The sequence below is a fragment of the Pelecanus crispus genome, chromosome 2 (assembly GCF_030463565.1).
Source record: "Pelecanus crispus isolate bPelCri1 chromosome 2, bPelCri1.pri, whole genome shotgun sequence".
Classification (NCBI taxonomy): domain Eukaryota; kingdom Metazoa; phylum Chordata; class Aves; order Pelecaniformes; family Pelecanidae; genus Pelecanus; species Pelecanus crispus.
The window spans coordinates 174,812,007-174,832,370 of NC_134644.1; the positions used below are offsets into that span (position 1 = coordinate 174,812,007).

Genomic DNA, 20,364 nt, shown 5'->3' on the forward strand with positions numbered 1-20,364 from the left:
CATGGTGCCTGTGGGCAGTTCCTGGAAGAGAGCTCATACCCCTTGTATCTTGAAGAAGCTGAAGAGGGAGGCTCTGGGACAGTAGAGGCTGGAGATGCTGCCCCTGTTTCATGTGAAGCTGATGGAGGAAATGCACCCGGAAAGAGCTGCCAAGGCCAGGAAGGACAAGGAGGTGATGGGGCCTTGTCGGCATGCATTTACGAAGGGGAAATCGTGCTTTCTGACCTCCGTGTCTCCCTACATTGACGTGAGTCGCTTTGTGGGGGAGGAGAGCGCCACGTCTGGTGTTTACCTCAAGCTTTTACTGAAGCCTTTGATGCTTCCTCCCCTTGCGTGCTGCTAGACAAGCCAGGAGAGTAGGGGGTGCGTAAGGTGCCAGTGAGGTGGAGTGCAAAGTGGCTGAAGGTCTGGTCCCAGAGGCTTGTGATGAGTGGCCCAAAGTGCATCTGGAGGCAATTCTCAAGTGGTGTGGCCCAGGTTTTGGATCGTTGCAGCCAACACTGTTCAACATCGTCCTCGGTGACATGGTCAGTGGGACGGAGTGCCCCCGTCAGCAAGTTGTGAGAGGATGCAAAATGTGGAGGAGTGTCTGAGGCACCGTCTGGTTGTGCCAGCATTGACAGGGATGTGGAGGTTCTGGAGACCGGGAGGGAGAGGAATCTGCTGAAGTTGAAGAGGGGGAAAGGCAAAGTCCTGCCTCTGGGGAGGAATGGCGCTGGGCAGCAGGCCATGCTGGGGGCCGATAGCCTGGACAGCAGCTTTGCTGAGCACGACTTTGTGGTGCTGGTGGAGAACAAGGTGAGTGCGAGGCAGCCGTGCACCCTTGCGGCAGAAGAGCCCCGGAGTCTCGATGGTGGCGTTGGGAAGAGCGTTGCCAGCAGGTTGGAGGAGGTGATCTTGCTCTCTCTTCAGCGCTGGTGAGGCCCCGTGTGGAATCCCGTGTCCCGTTGAAGGCTCCCAGGTGGAAGAAGGACATGGACTTGTTGGAGCGCGTTTGGTGCAGGGCCGCCAAGACGCTGAAAGGAGTGGAGCATCCTTCCCACGAGGAGAAGCTGAGAGAGCTGGGAGGCTTCTCAGGCAGGAGGCAGGGCTGCGCCGGGGAGATGTCATCGATAGGTCTAAATCTGGGATGGGAGGGAATGATTTGAGGGGCGTCAGGCCCTTCTGATGGGTGCCCACGGCCAGGGCAAGGGGGAATGGAGAAAGCTGCAAAGACGTGGCATTTCCTTGGCAGCGAAGGCAAGGGTTTTTCAGTGCGAGGGTGGTGAAGCAGTGGAAGCGGTTGTGCAGAGAGGTGTTGGGAGTCTCCATGCTTGGAGAGACTGAAAAGCTGACTGGCCATGGTCGTGGAGAGCCTGCTCGAGCTGACCCTGCTTGAGCAGGTTGCATTGAACTAGGTGATCTCCAGCGTTTCCTTGTTATCTAAATGATTCTGTTTGTTGTGATTGTGCTTGCTGTGCTGGCCAGCGAGTTGTGCTGGGAAGAGAGTTGTTGAGGTGTGTGCTGCTGTGGGGATCTTGCGTCAGAGGCCTGGGTAGACGTGCATTAGCGTATGCAAGGCTTTGTTTGAGCAAGTGAAGGGCTTGTGTGGTGGGCTGGCAGCCCTGCTTTGCTGGTCTGTGCTGTTGTTGTTGCTGGGGTCATACTTCCTAAGGGAGGTCTAGTGTCCCTTTTGCACGCATTGCAATGGCCTGTTGAGCCCTGGCTTTGTGCCGGGTGAGGCTGGAAGAGCGTTGGGAGAAGAAAGGAAGAGGAGGCGTCTGAGGCTGGCATGCAGAACATCTTTATTGAGGCAAAAGAGTGAAAAGGCAGGAGCGCCGAGTGGGGCAGAGCCAGTCTGAGGTGCAAGTAGGGCAACCATAAGACAAAATCCTTTGCGTGAGTGGATTGTGCCAGATCGCCGAGGTCTTCCTGCCCCGCAGTGGGAGCGGCACAGCAGAGGTCCCCGGTGGTCTTTGTCTTGTGAGAAGGTGTTTGCAGCAGAGAGTAGTTAACGCAGCAGAAGGGGCGACGCCACGAAGGAAGTGGGAGAAGAGGAGGATGTACACGGGCCATGTTTCCAGGCAGCCCGTGCTAGCCCCTTCCCTGCTTCCTTGCTTGGTGCCTGAAGAGGAAGAGGTGTGGACGGCAGGTCCGCGTGCGAGCAAGAGCGCGTCGGTGCGTCCTCAGTCCATGAAGTGGCTCCCAGGGGGTGGGTGGCTGGTGTCAGGGGTGGTGGCGAGGGCCCTTAGCAGGGGTAGCAGGCTCTTCTGGCGCCGAAGCAGCCCAGGCCTCCGAAGCCGTAGCCGTAGCCGAAGCCGCCGGAGATGGGCACTCCCTGGGCGCTGAGAGCGCTGCCCACGGCAGCCGATGTGGAGGATCCGACGGCGGTGTTCTGGGGGAAGGAGCTGAGGATGGGCCCTGGCAGGGTGACCACCACGGCGGGAGGCTGGATGACGACGCGGGAGTCCTCGCACTGCCTGACGCAGGGCTCGTTGCAGCTGTTAGCCAGCGGGGTGGGTCCGCAGGGGTTGCAGAGGTCGTAGCAGGCCATGTCTGTGGTGCGGAGGGTCCCTGGAAGAGAGGGTGTTGAGGAAGCGGAGGGGCGTGGGGGTGCGAGGAGCGGTGCTGCAGGAGGGCAGGGGAGTGTGGAGGCGTGTTGTGGGGCTGTGGGGAGCGTGGCGGTGGGGAGGCTTTGTGGCTGGTGAAGGTGTGGGCAGAGGGTGGTGGGAGAGAGGGGCCAGGTGGGGCAGGAGAAAGGAGGAGAAGGGGGTTGGGGCTCACCTTGTTGACGTTGGAGGAGAAGGGGTGAGGAGAAGTGTGTGAGGGAGAGAGGCGCTGGTGCGTCTTTTATGCTGGTCCGGGAGGGGCGGGCCAGGCTTTGCGCATGAGAGCCTTTTGCAGCAAGCAGCTTTTGCGTGCCACAGCCTGGGGAGTAATGAGGTGGGGCGTGTCTTTGTTGCCGCAGTTCTGCAATTTCATGTTCTCCTCTTGAGGATGCGTCCACTTGAGCCTGTCGGCAGCTTTTAAGTGCGAGTATTAGAGGGCAAAGGCTTGGTGTTGATGGTGCGTGTCAGGGCGGGCAGAAGACCTGACCAAAGCATAGGAGAGGTGGGGTGTCGTCTTGTCAGTGAGGTCATGTCATGGCATTTGTGTGGTGTGGTTTGTGGGTGCGTCGTGAAGATGGGCCCCATTTTGTCGCAGGCCTGTCAGGCTGGTGTGGGCTCTGGAGGTGTGTGGGGCGTGAGGGGCTGCCTCTTCCATGGCGTTCGGTCCCGCTCCACCTTCCTGCCAGCTCACTAAGCCTGTCTTTAGGCTTGGCCTTTCCCAGTCGTTGGGTGTGCCGTGTGGGTGCCCTAGTGGCCCTGTTGCTTGTAAGGTTGTAGGTGGGAGAAAGGAGCGTGCCTGTTTGGGCTTGTGCGCGTGTGGGGCCTTCCGTGGGGGTGGCAGCGCAAGCAGGCAGAGGAGGGCTGCTTACGAGAGCAGGAGGCTGTCCTGGCAGCCCTGGTTGAGCGCTCGGCAGCCCTGTGCTGTGGTGAGGCCTGCCGCAGTCCCCAAAGGCTTGTGTTGGCCCTTCCGTAGCACTCCCCTTAGCTGGGTTTGTCATGTTTGCGGCGTGAGCTCTGGCGTGACGCGGTGCTTGGTCTCTGGGTGATGCGTCCAAAGAAGAGCAACAAAGCCAGTGAAGGATGTAGAGCCTCAAGACTTAGGAAGAGTGGTTGGGAGAAGTGGGTGTGTTTATTTTGCTGGAAAAGGCGGCTGAGGGAGACCTTATCGCTCTGTACAAGTACCGGACAGGAGGTTGTAGCGAGGTGGGTGTCAGTCTGTTATCCCTAGTAAGAAGTGATAGGATGAGAGGCAAGAGCCTCAAGTTGCGCCAGGGGAGGTTTAGTTTGGTTGTTACAAAAAATGTCTTCACTGAGAGGGTTATGAAGCACTGGAACAGGCTGCCCAGGGAAGTGGTTGAGTCATCATTGCGGGAGGTATCGAAAAGACGTGGAGGCATGGGGCTTAGGGCCATGGTTTAGTGTTGGACTTGGTTGTGTTAGGTTAACGGTGGCGGTCGATTATGTTAAAGGTGTTTTCCAACCCAAATGACTCTCTGATTGTACACGGGGCACCCTGCAAGGGCAGGTGAGTTTCTGGAGAGCCCGTGAGTGTGGCGAGAAGCAGAGGGCGAGTGGGAGCGTCAGGCGGGGAAGGCTGTTGAAGGCAGGGTTTTTGTTGTGGTGTTGGGGTGAGCTCTGAGGGGTGAGGCCATTTCTCTGCGCAGCGTGTGACGGGCAGAAAGAGGATTTGGAGATTGGCGAGGGGAGTTGGAGGCAAGCATGCAGCACGTGGCTGCAGAGCCGAGGCCCTGGTGGTGATGGATGGATGCGGAAGGGTTGATGAATGGCAAGGCGTGCCCCAGTTGAGCCGAGGTGAGCGTTTGCAGGCTGTTTGTCAGGCGAGCAGTGCTTGTTGGCGAGGAAGATGAGAAGAGGTAAGAAGGAGTGCTGTGTGACTGGGTGCACGTAAGTCCCCAGGGCCTGATGGGTTGCATGCCCGAAAGCGGAGGGTGCTGACTGCTGTCCTTGGGGTATCGCTCTCCACTAGCTTGGAAAGGTCATGGTGCCTGTGGGCAGTTCCTGGAAGAAAGCTCATACCCCTTGTATCTTGAAGAAGCTGAAGAGGGAGGCTCTGGGACAGTAGAGGCTGGAGATGCTGCCCCTGTTTCATGTGAAGCTGATGGAGGAAATGCACCCGGAAAGAGCTGCCAAGGCCAGGAAGGACAAGGAGGTGATGGGGCCTTGTCGGCATGCATTTACGAAGGGGAAATCGTGCTTTCTGACCTCCGTGTCTCCCTACGTTGACGTGAGTCGCTTTGTGGGGGAGGAGAGCGCCACGTCTGGTGTTTACCTCAAGCTTTTACTGAAGCCTTTGATGCTTCCTCCCCTTGCGTGCTGCTAGACAAGCCAGGAGAGTAGGGGGTGCGTAAGGTGCCAGTGAGGTGGAGTGCAAAGTGGCTGAAGGTCTGGTCCCAGAGGCTTGTGATGAGTGGCCCAAAGTGCATCTGGAGGCAATTCTCAAGTGGTGTAGCCCAGGACTTGGATCGTTGTGGCCAACACTGTTCAACATCGTCCTCAGTGACACGGTCAGTGGGACGGAGTGCCCCCGTCAGCAAGTTGTGAGAGGATGCAAAATGTGGAGGAGTGTCTGAGGCACCGTCTGGTTGTGCCAGCATTGACAGGGATGTGGAGGTTCTGGAGACCGGGAGGGAGAGGAATCTGCTGAAGTTGAAGAGGGGGAAAGGCAAAGTCCTGCCTCTGGGGAGGAATGGCGCTGGGCAGCAGGCCATGCTGGGGGCCGATAGCCTGGACAGCAGCTTTGCTGAGCACGACTTTGTGGTGCTGGTGGAGAACAAGGTGAGTGCGAGGCAGCCGTGCACCCTTGCGGCAGAAGAGCCCCGGAGTCTCGATGGTGGCGTTGGGAAGAGCGTTGCCAGCAGGTTGGAGGAGGTGATCTTGCTCTCTCTTCAGCGCTGGTGAGGCCCCGTGTGGAATCCCGTGTCCCGTTGAAGGCTCCCAGGTGGAAGAAGGACATGGACTTGTTGGAGCGCGTTTGGTGCAGGGCCGCCAAGACGCTGAAAGGAGTGGAGCATCCTTCCCACGAGGAGAAGCTGAGAGAGCTGGGAGGCTTTTCAGGCAGGAGGCAGGGCTGCGCCGGGGAGATGTCATCGATAGGTCTAAATCTGGGATGGGAGGGAATGATTTGAGGGGCGTCAGGCCCTTCTGATGGGTGCCCACGGCCAGGGCAAGGGGGAATGGAGAAAGCTGCAAAGACGTGGCATTTCCTTGGCAGCGAAGGCAAGGGTTTTTCAGTGCGAGGGTGGTGAAGCAGTGGAAGCGGTTGTGCAGAGAGGTATTGGGAGTCTCCATGCTTGGAGAGACTGAAAAGCTGACTGGCCATGGTCGTGGAGAGCCTGCTCGAGCTGACCCTGCTTGAGGAGGTTGCATTGAACTAGGTGATCTCCGGCGTTTCCTTGTTATCTAAATGATTCTGTTTGTTGTGATTGTGCTTGCTGTGCTGGCCAGCGAGTTGTGCTGGGAAGAGAGTTGTTGAGGTGTGTGCTGCTGTGGGGATCTTGCGTCAGAGGCCTGGGTAGACGTGCATTAGCGTATGCAAGGCTTTGTTTGAGCAAGTGAAGGGCTTGTGTGGTGGGCTGGCAGCCCTGCTTTGCTGGTCTGTGCTGTTGTTGTTGCTGGGGTCATACTTCCTAAGGGAGGTCTAGTGTCCCTTTTGCACGCATTGCAATGGCCTGTTGAGCCCTGGCTTTGTGCCGGGTGAGGCTGGAAGAGCGTTGGGAGAAGAAAGGAAGAGGAGGCGTCTGAGGCTGGCATGCAGAACATCTTTATTGAGGCAAAAGAGTGAAAAGGCAGGAGCGCCGAGTGGGGCAGAGCCAGTCTGAGGTGCAAGTAGGGCAACCATAAGACAAAATCCTTTGCGTGAGTGGATTGTGCCAGATCGCCGAGGTCTTCCTGCCCCGCAGTGGGAGCGGCACAGCAGAGGTCCCCAGTGGTCTTTGTCTTGTGAGAAGGTGTTTGCAGCAGAGAGTAGTTAACGCAGCAGAAGGGGCGACGCCACGAAGGAAGTGGGAGAAGAGGAGGATGTACACGGGCCATGTTTCCAGGCAGCCCATGCTAGCCCCTTCCCTGCTTCCTTGCTTGGTGCCTGAAGAGGAAGAGGTGTGGACGGCAGGTCCGCGTGCGAGCAAGAGCGCGTCGGTGCGTCCTCAGTCCATGAAGTGGCTCCCAGGGGGTGGGTGGCTGGTGTCAGGGGTGGTGGCGAGGGCCCTTAGCAGGGGTAGCAGGCTCTTCTGGCGCCGAAGCAGCCCAGGCCTCCGAAGCCGTAGCCGTAGCCGAAGCCGCCGGAGATGGGCACTCCCTGGGCGCTGAGAGCGCTGCCCACGGCAGCCGATGTGGAGGATCCGACGGCGGTGTTCTGGGGGAAGGAGCTGAGGATGGGCCCTGGCAGGGTGACCACCACGGTGGAAGGCTGGATGACGACGCGGGAGTCCTCGCACTGCCTGACGCAGGGCTCGTTGCAGCTGTTAGCCAGCGGGGTGGGTCCGCAGGGGTTGCAGAGGTCGTAGCAGGCCATGTCTGTGGTGCGGAGGGTCCCTGGAAGAGAGGGTGTTGAGGAAGCGGAGGGGCGTGGGGGTGCGAGGAGCGGTGCTGCAGGAGGGCAGGGGAGCGTGGAGGCGTGTTGTGTGGCGGTGGGGAGCGTGGCGGTGGGGAGGCTTTGTGGCTGGTGAAGGTGTGGGCAGAGGGTGGTGGGAGAGAGGGGCCAGGTGGGGCAGGAGAAAGGAGGAGAAGGGGGTTGGGGCTCACCTTGTTGACGTTGGAGGAGAAGGGGTGAGGAGAAGTGTGTGAGGGAGAGAGGCGCTGGTGCGTCTTTTATGCTGGTCCGGGAGGGGCGGGCCAGGCTTTGCGCATGAGAGCCTTTTGCAGCAAGCAGCTTTTGCGTGCCACAGCCTGGGGAGTAATGAGGTGGGGCGTGTCTTTGTTGCCGCAGTTCTGCAATTTCATGTTCTCCTCTTGAGGATGCGTCCACTTGAGCCTGTCGGCAGCTTTTAAGTGCGAGTATTAGAGGGCAAAGGCTTGGTGTTGATGGTGCGTGTCAGGGCGGGCAGAAGACCTGACCAAAGCATAGGAGAGGTGGGGTGTCGTCTTGTCAGTGAGGTCATGTCATGGCATTTGTGTGGTGTGGTTTGTGGGTGCGTCGTGAAGAGGGGCCCCATTTTGTCGCAGGCCTGTCAGGCTGGTGTGGGCTCTGGAGGTGTGTGGGGCGTGAGGGGCTGCCTCTTCCATGGCGTTCGGTCCCGCTCCACCTTCCTGCCAGCTCACTAAGCCTGTCTTTAGGCTTGGCCTTTCCCAGTCGTTGGGTGTGCCGTGTGGGTGCCCTAGTGGCCCTGTTGCTTGTAAGGTTGTAGGTGGGAGAAAGGAGCGTGCCTGTTTGGGCTTGTGCGCGTGTGGGGCCTTCCGTGGGGGTGGCAGCGCAAGCAGGCAGAGGAGGGCTGCTTACGAGAGCAGGAGGCTGTCCTGGCAGCCCTGGTTGAGCGCTCGGCAGCCCTGTGCTGTGGTGAGGCCTGCCGCAGTCCCCAAAGGCTTGTGTTGGCCCTTCCGTAGCACTCCCCTTAGCTGGGTTTGTCATGTTTGCGGCGTGAGCTCTGGCGTGACGCGGTGCTTGGTCTCTGGGTGATGCGTCCAAAGAAGAGCAACAAAGCCAGTGAAGGATGTAGAGCCTCAAGACTTAGGAAGAGTGGTTGGGAGAAGTGGGTGTGTTTATTTTGCTGGAAAAGGCGGCTGAGGGAGACCTTATCGCTCTGTACAAGTACCGGACAGGAGGTTGTAGCGAGGTGGGTGTCAGTCTGTTATCCCTAGTAAGAAGTGATAGGACGAGAGGCAAGAGCCTCAAGTTGCGCCAGGGGAGGTTTAGTTTGGTTGTTACAAAAAATGTCTTCACTGAGAGGGTTATGAAGCACTGGAACAGGCTGCCCAGGGAAGTGGTTGAGTCATCATTGCGGGAGGTATCGAAAAGACGTGGAGGCATGGGGCTTAGGGCCATGGTTTAGTGTTGGACTTGGTTGTGTTAGGTTAACGGTGGCGGTCGATTATGTTAAAGGTGTTTTCCAACCCAAATGACTCTCTGATTGTACACGGGGCACCCTGCAAGGGCAGGTGAGTTTCTGGAGAGCCCGTGAGTGTGGCGAGAAGCAGAGGGCGAGTGGGAGCGTCAGGCGGGGAAGGCTGTTGAAGGCAGGGTTTTTGTTGTGGTGTTGGGGTGAGCTCTGAGGGGTGAGGCCATTTCTCTGCGCAGCGTGTGACGGGCAGAAAGAGGATTTGGAGATTGGCGAGGGGAGTTGGAGGCAAGCATGCAGCACGTGGCTGCAGAGCCGAGGCCCTGGTGGTGATGGATGGTTGCGGAAGGGTTGATGAATGGCAAGGCGTGCCCCAGTTGAGCCGAGGTGAGCGTTTGCAGGCTGTTTGTCAGGCGAGCAGTGCTTGTTGGCGAGGAAGATGAGAAGAGGTAAGAAGGAGTGCTGTGTGACTGGGTGCACGTAAGTCCCCAGGGCCTGATGGGTTGCATGCCCGAAAGCGGAGGGTGCTGACTGCTGTCCTTGGGGTATCGCTCTCCACTAGCTTGGAAAGGTCATGGTGCCTGTGGGCAGTTCCTGGAAGAAAGCTCATACCCCTTGTATCTTGAAGAAGCTGAAGAGGGAGGCTCTGGGACAGTAGAGGCTGGAGATGCTGCCCCTGTTTCATGTGAAGCTGATGGAGGAAATGCACCCGGAAAGAGCTGCCAAGGCCAGGAAGGACAAGGAGGTGATGGGGCCTTGTCGGCATGCATTTACGAAGGGGAAATCGTGCTTTCTGACCTCCGTGTCTCCCTACGTTGACGTGAGTCGCTTTGTGGGGGAGGAGAGCGCCACGTCTGGTGTTTACCTCAAGCTTTTACTGAAGCCTTTGATGCTTCCTCCCCTTGCGTGCTGCTAGACAAGCCAGGAGAGTAGGGGGTGCGTAAGGTGCCAGTGAGGTGGAGTGCAAAGTGGCTGAAGGTCTGGTCCCAGAGGCTTGTGATGAGTGGCCCAAAGTGCATCTGGAGGCAATTCTCAAGTGGTGTAGCCCAGGACTTGGATCGTTGTGGCCAACACTGTTCAACATCGTCCTCAGTGACACGGTCAGTGGGACGGAGTGCCCCCGTCAGCAAGTTGTGAGAGGATGCAAAATGTGGAGGAGTGTCTGATGCACCGTCTGGTTGTGCCAGCATTGACAGGGATGTGGAGGTTCTGGAGACCGGGAGGGAGAGGAATCTGCTGAAGTTGAAGAGGGGGAAAGGCAAAGTCCTGCCTCTGGGGAGGAATGGCGCTGGGCAGCAGGCCATGCTGGGGGCCGATAGCCTGGACAGCAGCTTTGCTGAGCACGACTTTGTGGTGCTGGTGGAGAACAAGGTGAGTGCGAGGCAGCCGTGCACCCTTGCGGCAGAAGAGCCCCGGAGTCTCGATGGTGGCGTTGGGAAGAGCGTTGCCAGCAGGTTGGAGGAGGTGATCTTGCTCTCTCTTCAGCGCTGGTGAGGCCCCGTGTGGAATCCCGTGTCCCGTTGAAGGCTCCCAGGTGGAAGAAGGACATGGACTTGTTGGAGCGCGTTTGGTGCAGGGCCGCCAAGACGCTGAAAGGAGTGGAGCATCCTTCCCACGAGGAGAAGCTGAGAGAGCTGGGAGGCTTTTCAGGCAGGAGGCAGGGCTGCGCCGGGGAGATGTCATCGATAGGTCTAAATCTGGGATGGGAGGGAATGATTTGAGGGGCGTCAGGCCCTTCTGATGGGTGCCCACGGCCAGGGCAAGGGGGAATGGAGAAAGCTGCAAAGACGTGGCATTTCCTTGGCAGCGAAGGCAAGGGTTTTTCAGTGCGAGGGTGGTGAAGCAGTGGAAGCGGTTGTGCAGAGAGGTATTGGGAGTCTCCATGCTTGGAGAGACTGAAAAGCTGACTGGCCATGGTCGTGGAGAGCCTGCTCGAGCTGACCCTGCTTGAGGAGGTTGCATTGAACTAGGTGATCTCCGGCGTTTCCTTGTTATCTAAATGATTCTGTTTGTTGTGATTGTGCTTGCTGTGCTGGCCAGCGAGTTGTGCTGGGAAGAGAGTTGTTGAGGTGTGTGCTGCTGTGGGGATCTTGCGTCAGAGGCCTGGGTAGACGTGCATTAGCGTATGCAAGGCTTTGTTTGAGCAAGTGAAGGGCTTGTGTGGTGGGCTGGCAGCCCTGCTTTGCTGGTCTGTGCTGTTGTTGTTGCTGGGGTCATACTTCCTAAGGGAGGTCTAGTGTCCCTTTTGCACGCATTGCAATGGCCTGTTGAGCCCTGGCTTTGTGCCGGGTGAGGCTGGAAGAGCGTTGGGAGAAGAAAGGAAGAGGAGGCGTCTGAGGCTGGCATGCAGAACATCTTTATTGAGGCAAAAGAGTGAAAAGGCAGGAGCGCCGAGTGGGGCAGAGCCAGTCTGAGGTGCAAGTAGGGCAACCATAAGACAAAATCCTTTGCGTGAGTGGATTGTGCCAGATCGCCGAGGTCTTCCTGCCCCGCAGTGGGAGCGGCACAGCAGAGGTCCCCGGTGGTCTTTGTCTTGTGAGAAGGTGTTTGCAGCAGAGAGTAGTTAACGCAGCAGAAGGGGCGACGCCACGAAGGAAGTGGGAGAAGAGGAGGATGTACACGGGCCATGTTTCCAGGCAGCCCGTGCTAGCCCCTTCCCTGCTTCCTTGCTTGGTGCCTGAAGAGGAAGAGGTGTGGACGGCAGGTCCGCGTGCGAGCAAGAGCGCGTCGGTGCGTCCTCAGTCCATGAAGTGGCTCCCAGGGGGTGGGTGGCTGGTGTCAGGGGTGGTGGCGAGGGCCCTTAGCAGGGGTAGCAGGCTCTTCTGGCGCCGAAGCAGCCCAGGCCTCCGAAGCCGTAGCCGTAGCCGAAGCCGCCGGAGATGGGCACTCCCTGGGCGCTGAGAGCGCTGCCCACGGCAGCCGATGTGGAGGATCCGACGGCGGTGTTCTGGGGGAAGGAGCTGAGGATGGGCCCTGGCAGGGTGACCAGCACGGCGGGAGGCTGGATGACGACGCGGGAGTCCTCGCACTGCCTGACGCAGGGCTCGTTGCAGCTGTTAGCCAGCGGGGTGGGTCCGCAGGGGTTGCAGAGGTCGTAGCAGGCCATGTCTGTGGTGCGGAGGGTCCCTGGAAGAGAGGGTGTTGAGGAAGCGGAGGGGCGTGGGGGTGCGAGGAGCGGTGCTGCAGGAGGGCAGGGGAGCGTGGAGGCGTGTTGTGTGGCGGTGGGGAGCGTGGCGGTGGGGAGGCTTTGTGGCTGGTGAAGGTGTGGGCAGAGGGTGGTGGGAGAGAGGGGCCAGGTGGGGCAGGAGAAAGGAGGAGAAGGGGGTTGGGGCTCACCTTGTTGACGTTGGAGGAGAAGGGGTGAGGAGAAGTGTGTGAGGGAGAGAGGCGCTGGTGCGTCTTTTATGCTGGTCCGGGAGGGGCGGGCCAGGCTTTGCGCATGAGAGCCTTTTGCAGCAAGCAGCTTTTGCGTGCCACAGCCTGGGGAGTAATGAGGTGGGGCGTGTCTTTGTTGCCGCAGTTCTGCAATTTCATGTTCTCCTCTTGAGGATGCGTCCACTTGAGCCTGTCGGCAGCTTTTAAGTGCGAGTATTAGAGGGCAAAGGCTTGGTGTTGATGGTGCGTGTCAGGGCGGGCAGAAGACCTGACCAAAGCATAGGAGAGGTGGGGTGTCGTCTTGTCAGTGAGGTCATGTCATGGCATTTGTGTGGTGTGGTTTGTGGGTGCGTCGTGAAGAGGGGCCCCATTTTGTCGCAGGCCTGTCAGGCTGGTGTGGGCTCTGGAGGTGTGTGGGGCGTGAGGGGCTGCCTCTTCCATGGCGTTCGGTCCCGCTCCACCTTCCTGCCAGCTCACTAAGCCTGTCTTTAGGCTTGGCCTTTCCCAGTCGTTGGGTGTGCCGTGTGGGTGCCCTAGTGGCCCTGTTGCTTGTAAGGTTGTAGGTGGGAGAAAGGAGCGTGCCTGTTTGGGCTTGTGCGCGTGTGGGGCCTTCCGTGGGGGTGGCAGCGCAAGCAGGCAGAGGAGGGCTGCTTACGAGAGCAGGAGGCTGTCCTGGCAGCCCTGGTTGAGCGCTCGGCAGCCCTGTGCTGTGGTGAGGCCTGCCGCAGTCCCCAAAGGCTTGTGTTGGCCCTTCCGTAGCACTCCCCTTAGCTGGGTTTGTCATGTTTGCGGCGTGAGCTCTGGCGTGACGCGGTGCTTGGTCTCTGGGTGATGCGTCCAAAGAAGAGCAACAAAGCCAGTGAAGGATGTAGAGCCTCAAGACTTAGGAAGAGTGGTTGGGAGAAGTGGGTGTGTTTATTTTGCTGGAAAAGGCGGCTGAGGGAGACCTTATCGCTCTGTACAAGTACCGGACAGGAGGTTGTAGCGAGGTGGGTGTCAGTCTGTTATCCCTAGTAAGAAGTGATAGGACGAGAGGCAAGAGCCTCAAGTTGCGCCAGGGGAGGTTTAGTTTGGTTGTTACAAAAAATGTCTTCACTGAGAGGGTTATGAAGCACTGGAACAGGCTGCCCAGGGAAGTGGTTGAGTCATCATTGCGGGAGGTATCGAAAAGACGTGGAGGCATGGGGCTTAGGGCCATGGTTTAGTGTTGGACTTGGTTGTGTTAGGTTAACGGTGGCGGTCGATTATGTTAAAGGTGTTTTCCAACCCAAATGACTCTCTGATTGTACACGGGGCACCCTGCAAGGGCAGGTGAGTTTCTGGAGAGCCCGTGAGTGTGGCGAGAAGCAGAGGGCGAGTGGGAGCGTCAGGCGGGGAAGGCTGTTGAAGGCAGGGTTTTTGTTGTGGTGTTGGGGTGAGCTCTGAGGGGTGAGGCCATTTCTCTGCGCAGCGTGTGACGGGCAGAAAGAGGATTTGGAGATTGGCGAGGGGAGTTGGAGGCAAGCATGCAGCACGTGGCTGCAGAGCCGAGGCCCTGGTGGTGATGGATGGATGCGGAAGGGTTGATGAATGGCAAGGCGTGCCCCAGTTGAGCCGAGGTGAGCGTTTGCAGGCTGTTTGTCAGGCGAGCAGTGCTTGTTGGCGAGGAAGATGAGAAGAGGTAAGAAGGAGTGCTGTGTGACTGGGTGCACGTAAGTCCCCAGGGCCTGATGGGTTGCATGCCCGAAAGCGGAGGGTGCTGACTGCTGTCCTTGGGGTATCGCTCTCCACTAGCTTGGAAAGGTCATGGTGCCTGTGGGCAGTTCCTGGAAGAAAGCTCATACCCCTTGTATCTTGAAGAAGCTGAAGAGGGAGGCTCTGGGACAGTAGAGGCTGGAGATGCTGCCCCTGTTTCATGTGAAGCTGATGGAGGAAATGCACCCGGAAAGAGCTGCCAAGGCCAGGAAGGACAAGGAGGTGATGGGGCCTTGTCGGCATGCATTTACGAAGGGGAAATCGTGCTTTCTGACCTCCGTGTCTCCCTACGTTGACGTGAGTCGCTTTGTGGGGGAGGAGAGCGCCACGTCTGGTGTTTACCTCAAGCTTTTACTGAAGCCTTTGATGCTTCCTCCCCTTGCGTGCTGCTAGACAAGCCAGGAGAGTAGGGGGTGCGTAAGGTGCCAGTGAGGTGGAGTGCAAAGTGGCTGAAGGTCTGGTCCCAGAGGCTTGTGATGAGTGGCCCAAAGTGCATCTGGAGGCAATTCTCAAGTGGTGTAGCCCAGGACTTGGATCGTTGTGGCCAACACTGTTCAACATCGTCCTCAGTGACACGGTCAGTGGGACGGAGTGCCCCCGTCAGCAAGTTGTGAGAGGATGCAAAATGTGGAGGAGTGTCTGATGCACCGTCTGGTTGTGCCAGCATTGACAGGGATGTGGAGGTTCTGGAGACCGGGAGGGAGAGGAATCTGCTGAAGTTGAAGAGGGGGAAAGGCAAAGTCCTGCCTCTGGGGAGGAATGGCGCTGGGCAGCAGGCCATGCTGGGGGCCGATAGCCTGGACAGCAGCTTTGCTGAGCACGACTTTGTGGTGCTGGTGGAGAACAAGGTGAGTGCGAGGCAGCCGTGCACCCTTGCGGCAGAAGAGCCCCGGAGTCTCGATGGTGGCGTTGGGAAGAGCGTTGCCAGCAGGTTGGAGGAGGTGATCTTGCTCTCTCTTCAGCGCTGGTGAGGCCCCGTGTGGAATCCCGTGTCCCGTTGAAGGCTCCCAGGTGGAAGAAGGACATGGACTTGTTGGAGCGCGTTTGGTGCAGGGCCGCCAAGACGCTGAAAGGAGTGGAGCATCCTTCCCACGAGGAGAAGCTGAGAGAGCTGGGAGGCTTTTCAGGCAGGAGGCAGGGCTGCGCCGGGGAGATGTCATCGATAGGTCTAAATCTGGGATGGGAGGGAATGATTTGAGGGGCGTCAGGCCCTTCTGATGGGTGCCCACGGCCAGGGCAAGGGGGAATGGAGAAAGCTGCAAAGACGTGGCATTTCCTTGGCAGCGAAGGCAAGGGTTTTTCAGTGCGAGGGTGGTGAAGCAGTGGAAGCGGTTGTGCAGAGAGGTATTGGGAGTCTCCATGCTTGGAGAGACTGAAAAGCTGACTGGCCATGGTCGTGGAGAGCCTGCTCGAGCTGACCCTGCTTGAGGAGGTTGCATTGAACTAGGTGATCTCCGGCGTTTCCTTGTTATCTAAATGATTCTGTTTGTTGTGATTGTGCTTGCTGTGCTGGCCAGCGAGTTGTGCTGGGAAGAGAGTTGTTGAGGTGTGTGCTGCTGTGGGGATCTTGCGTCAGAGGCCTGGGTAGACGTGCATTAGCGTATGCAAGGCTTTGTTTGAGCAAGTGAAGGGCTTGTGTGGTGGGCTGGCAGCCCTGCTTTGCTGGTCTGTGCTGTTGTTGTTGCTGGGGTCATACTTCCTAAGGGAGGTCTAGTGTCCCTTTTGCACGCATTGCAATGGCCTGTTGAGCCCTGGCTTTGTGCCGGGTGAGGCTGGAAGAGCGTTGGGAGAAGAAAGGAAGAGGAGGCGTCTGAGGCTGGCATGCAGAACATCTTTATTGAGGCAAAAGAGTGAAAAGGCAGGAGCGCCGAGTGGGGCAGAGCCAGTCTGAGGTGCAAGTAGGGCAACCATAAGACAAAATCCTTTGCGTGAGTGGATTGTGCCAGATCGCCGAGGTCTTCCTGCCCCGCAGTGGGAGCGGCACAGCAGAGGTCCCCAGTGGTCTTTGTCTTGTGAGAAGGTGTTTGCAGCAGAGAGTAGTTAACGCAGCAGAAGGGGCGACGCCACGAAGGAAGTGGGAGAAGAGGAGGATGTACACGGGCCATGTTTCCAGGCAGCCCGTGCTAGCCCCTTCCCTGCTTCCTTGCTTGGTGCCTGAAGAGGAAGAGGTGTGGACGGCAGGTCCGCGTGCGAGCAAGAGCGCGTCGGTGCGTCCTCAGTCCATGAAGTGGCTCCCAGGGGGTGGGTGGCTGGTGTCAGGGGTGGTGGCGAGGGCCCTTAGCAGGGGTAGCAGGCTCTTCTGGCGCCGAAGCAGCCCAGGCCTCCGAAGCCGTAGCCGTAGCCGAAGCCGCCGGAGATGGGCACTCCCTGGGCGCTGAGAGCGCTGCCCACGGCAGCCGATGTGGAGGATCCGACGGCGGTGTTCTGGGGGAAGGAGCTGAGGATGGGCCCTGGCAGGGTGACCACCACGGTGGAAGGCTGGATGACGACGCGGGAGTCCTCGCACTGCCTGACGCAGGGCTCGTTGCAGCTGTTAGCCAGCGGGGTGGGTCCGCAGGGGTTGCAGAGGTCGTAGCAGGCCATGTCTGTGGTGCGGAGGGTCCCTGGAAGAGAGGGTGTTGAGGAAGCGGAGGGGCGTGGGGGTGCGAGGAGCGGTGCTGCAGGAGGGCAGGGGAGCGTGGAGGCGTGTTGTGTGGCGGTGGGGAGCGTGGCGGTGGGGAGGCTTTGTGGCTGGTGAAGGTGTGGGCAGAGGGTGGTGGGAGAGAGGGGCCAGGTGGGGCAGGAGAAAGGAGGAGAAGGGGGTTGGGGCTCACCTTGTTGACGTTGGAGGAGAAGGGGTGAGGAGAAGTGTGTGAGGGAGAGAGGCGCTGGTGCGTCTTTTATGCTGGTCCGGGAGGGGCGGGCCAGGCTTTGCGCATGAGAGCCTTTTGCAGCAAGCAGCTTTTGCGTGCCACAGCCTGGGGAGTAATGAGGTGGGGCGTGTCTTTGTTGCCGCAGTTCTGCAATTTCATGTTCTCCTCTTGAGGATGCGTCCACTTGAGCCTGTCGGCAGCTTTTAAGTGCGAGTATTAGAGGGCAAAGGCTTGGTGTTGATGGTGCGTGTCAGGGCGGGCAGAAGACCTGACCAAAGCATAGGAGAGGTGGGGTGTCGTCTTGTCAGTGAGGTCATGTCATGGCATTTGTGTGGTGTGGTTTGTGGGTGCGTCGTGAAGAGGGGCCCCATTTTGTCGCAGGCCTGTCAGGCTGGTGTGGGCTCTGGAGGTGTGTGGGGCGTGAGGGGCTGCCTCTTCCATGGCGTTCGGTCCCGCTCCACCTTCCTGCCAGCTCACTAAGCCTGTCTTTAGGCTTGGCCTTTCCCAGTCGTTGGGTGTGCCGTGTGGGTGCCCTAGTGGCCCTGTTGCTTGTAAGGTTGTAGGTGGGAGAAAGGAGCGTGCCTGTTTGGGCTTGTGCGCGTGTGGGGCCTTCCGTGGGGGTGGCAGCGCAAGCAGGCAGAGGAGGGCTGCTTACGAGAGCAGGAGGCTGTCCTGGCAGCCCTGGTTGAGCGCTCGGCAGCCCTGTGCTGTGGTGAGGCCTGCCGCAGTCCCCAAAGGCTTGTGTTGGCCCTTCCGTAGCACTCCCCTTAGCTGGGTTTGTCATGTTTGCGGCGTGAGCTCTGGCGTGACGCGGTGCTTGGTCTCTGGGTGATGCGTCCAAAGAAGAGCAACAAAGCCAGTGAAGGATGTAGAGCCTCAAGACTTAGGAAGAGTGGTTGGGAGAAGTGGGTGTGTTTATTTTGCTGGAAAAGGCGGCTGAGGGAGACCTTATCGCTCTGTACAAGTACCGGACAGGAGGTTGTAGCGAGGTGGGTGTCAGTCTGTTATCCCTAGTAAGAAGTGATAGGACGAGAGGCAAGAGCCTCAAGTTGCGCCAGGGGAGGTTTAGTTTGGTTGTTACAAAAAATGTCTTCACTGAGAGGGTTATGAAGCACTGGAACAGGCTGCCCAGGGAAGTGGTTGAGTCATCATTGCGGGAGGTATCGAAAAGACGTGGAGGCATGGGGCTTAGGGCCATGGTTTAGTGTTGGACTTGGTTGTGTTAGGTTAACGGTGGCGGTCGATTATGTTAAAGGTGTTTTCCAACCCAAATGACTCTCTGATTGTACACGGGGCACCCTGCAAGGGCAGGTGAGTTTCTGGAGAGCCCGTGAGTGTGGCGAGAAGCAGAGGGCGAGTGGGAGCGTCAGGCGGGGAAGGCTGTTGAAGGCAGGGTTTTTGTTGTGGTGTTGGGGTGAGCTCTGAGGGGTGAGGCCATTTCTCTGCGCAGCGTGTGACGGGCAGAAAGAGGATTTGGAGATTGGCGAGGGGAGTTGGAGGCAAGCATGCAGCACGTGGCTGCAGAGCCGAGGCCCTGGTGGTGATGGATGGTTGCGGAAGGGTTGATGAATGGCAAGGCGTGCCCCAGTTGAGCCGAGGTGAGCGTTTGCAGGCTGTTTGTCAGGCGAGCAGTGCTTGTTGGCGAGGAAGATGAGAAGAGGTAAGAAGGAGTGCTGTGTGACTGGGTGCACGTAAGTCCCCAGGGCCTGATGGGTTGCATGCCCGAAAGCGGAGGGTGCTGACTGCTGTCCTTGGGGTATCGCTCTCCACTAGCTTGGAAAGGTCATGGTGCCTGTGGGCAGTTCCTGGAAGAAAGCTCATACCCCTTGTATCTTGAAGAAGCTGAAGAGGGAGGCTCTGGGACAGTAGAGGCTGGAGATGCTGCCCCTGTTTCATGTGAAGCTGATGGAGGAAATGCACCCGGAAAGAGCTGCCAAGGCCAGGAAGGACAAGGAGGTGATGGGGCCTTGTCGGCATGCATTTACGAAGGGGAAATCGTGCTTTCTGACCTCCGTGTCTCCCTACGTTGACGTGAGTCGCTTTGTGGGGGAGGAGAGCGCCACGTCTGGTGTTTACCTCAAGCTTTTACTGAAGCCTTTGATGCTTCCTCCCCTTGCGTGCTGCTAGACAAGCCAGGAGAGTAGGGGGTGCGTAAGGTGCCAGTGAGGTGGAGTGCAAAGTGGCTGAAGGTCTGGTCCCAGAGGCTTGTGATGAGTGGCCCAAAGTGCATCTGGAGGCAATTCTCAAGTGGTGTAGCCCAGGACTTGGATCGTTGTGGCCAACACTGTTCAACATCGTCCTCAGTGACACGGTCAGTGGGACGGAGTGCCCCCGTCAGCAAGTTGTGAGAGGATGCAAAATGTGGAGGAGTGTCTGATGCACCGTCTGGTTGTGCCAGCATTGACAGGGATGTGGAGGTTCTGGAGACCGGGAGGGAGAGGAATCTGCTGAAGTTGAAGAGGGGGAAAGGCAAAGTCCTGCCTCTGGGGAGGAATGGCGCTGGGCAGCAGGCCATGCTGGGGGCCGATAGCCTGGACAGCAGCTTTGCTGAGCACGACTTTGTGGTGCTGGTGGAGAACAAGGTGAGTGCGAGGCAGCCGTGCACCCTTGCGGCAGAAGAGCCCCGGAGTCTCGATGGTGGCGTTGGGAAGAGCGTTGCCAGCAGGTTGGAGGAGGTGATCTTGCTCTCTCTTCAGCGCTGGTGAGGCCCCGTGTGGAATCCCGTGTCCCGTTGAAGGCTCCCAGGTGGAAGAAGGACATGGACTTGTTGGAGCGCGTTTGGTGCAGGGCCGCCAAGACGCTGAAAGGAGTGGAGCATCCTTCCCACGAGGAGAAGCTGAGAGAGCTGGGAGGCTTTTCAGGCAGGAGGCAGGGCTGCGCCGGGGAGATGTCATCGATAGGTCTAAATCTGGGATGGGAGGGAATGATTTGAGGGGCGTCAGGCCCTTCTGATGGGTGCCCACGGCCAGGGCAAGGGGGAATGGAGAAAGCTGCAAAGACGTGGCATTTCCTTGGCAGCGAAGGCAAGGGTTTTTCAGTGCGAGGGTGGTGAAGCAGTGGAAGCGGTTGTGCAGAGAGGTATTGGGAGTCTCCATGCTTGGAGAGACTGAAAAGCTGACTGGCCATGGTCGTGGAGAGCCTGCTCGAGCTGACCCTGCTTGAGCAGGTTGCATTGAACTAGGTGATCTCCGGCGTTTCCTTGTTATCTAAATGATTCTGTTTGTTGTGATTGTGCTTGCTGTGCTGGCCAGCGAGTTGTGCTGGGAAGAGAGTTGTTGAGGTGTGTGCTGCTGTGGGGATCTTGCGTCAGAGGCCTGGGTAGACGTGCATTAGCGTATGCAAGGCTTTGTTTGAGCAAGTGAAGGGCTTGTGTGGTGGGCTGGCAGCCCTGCTTTGCTGGTCTGTGCTGTTGTTGTTGCTGGGGTCATACTTCCTAAGGGAGGTCTAGTGTCCCTTTTGCACGCATTGCAATGGCCTGTTGAGCCCTGGCTTTGTGCCGGGTGAGGCTGGAAGAGCGTTGGGAGAAGAAAGGAAGAGGAGGCGTCTGAGGCTGGCATGCAGAACATCTTTATTGAGGCAAAAGAGTGAAAAGGCAGGAGCGCCGAGTGGGGCAGAGCCAGTCTGAGGTGCAAGTAGGGCAACCATAAGACAAAATCCTTTGCGTGAGTGGATTGTGCCAGATCGCCGAGGTCTTCCTGCCCCGCAGTGGGAGCGGCACAGCAGAGGTCCCCGGTGGTCTTTGTCTTGTGAGAAGGTGTTTGCAGCAGAGAGTAGTTAACGCAGCAGAAGGGGCGACGCCACGAA

The 20,364-nt window shown here is 58.4% G+C and overlaps 4 protein-coding genes across 4 annotated transcripts; all 4 read right to left on the reverse strand.

Annotated features, from left to right (window-relative positions):
* Window positions 1–2,227: 2,227 nt before the first annotated feature.
* Window positions 2,228–2,533, reverse strand: LOC142592927 (feather keratin 2-like). The gene has a single exon (XM_075705478.1). The coding sequence runs from the start codon at window positions 2,531–2,533 to the stop codon at window positions 2,228–2,230; it is 306 nt and encodes a 101-aa protein (XP_075561593.1).
* A 4,280-nt stretch (window positions 2,534–6,813) lies between these two features.
* Window positions 6,814–7,119, reverse strand: LOC142592850 (feather keratin 2-like). The gene has a single exon (XM_075704524.1). The coding sequence runs from the start codon at window positions 7,117–7,119 to the stop codon at window positions 6,814–6,816; it is 306 nt and encodes a 101-aa protein (XP_075560639.1).
* A 4,280-nt stretch (window positions 7,120–11,399) lies between these two features.
* LOC142592939 (feather keratin 2-like) lies at window positions 11,400–11,705 on the reverse strand. The gene has a single exon (XM_075705638.1). It carries the CDS (start codon window positions 11,703–11,705, stop codon window positions 11,400–11,402), a length of 306 nt encoding a protein of 101 aa, XP_075561753.1.
* A 4,280-nt stretch (window positions 11,706–15,985) lies between these two features.
* Window positions 15,986–16,291, reverse strand: LOC142592853 (feather keratin 2-like). Its single transcript, XM_075704564.1, has one exon. The coding sequence runs from the start codon at window positions 16,289–16,291 to the stop codon at window positions 15,986–15,988; it is 306 nt and encodes a 101-aa protein (XP_075560679.1).
* Between the last annotated feature and the right edge of the window lie 4,073 nt (window positions 16,292–20,364).

What these genes read in the sequence shown, in the direction of transcription:
- LOC142592927 (XM_075705478.1), bottom strand. Translation starts at nt 2,533, where the DNA reads ATGGCCTGCTACGACCTCTGCAACCCCTGCGGACCCACCCCGCTGGCT.
- LOC142592850 (XM_075704524.1), bottom strand. Translation starts at nt 7,119, where the DNA reads ATGGCCTGCTACGACCTCTGCAACCCCTGCGGACCCACCCCGCTGGCT.
- LOC142592939 (XM_075705638.1), bottom strand. Translation starts at nt 11,705, where the DNA reads ATGGCCTGCTACGACCTCTGCAACCCCTGCGGACCCACCCCGCTGGCT.
- LOC142592853 (XM_075704564.1), bottom strand. Translation starts at nt 16,291, where the DNA reads ATGGCCTGCTACGACCTCTGCAACCCCTGCGGACCCACCCCGCTGGCT.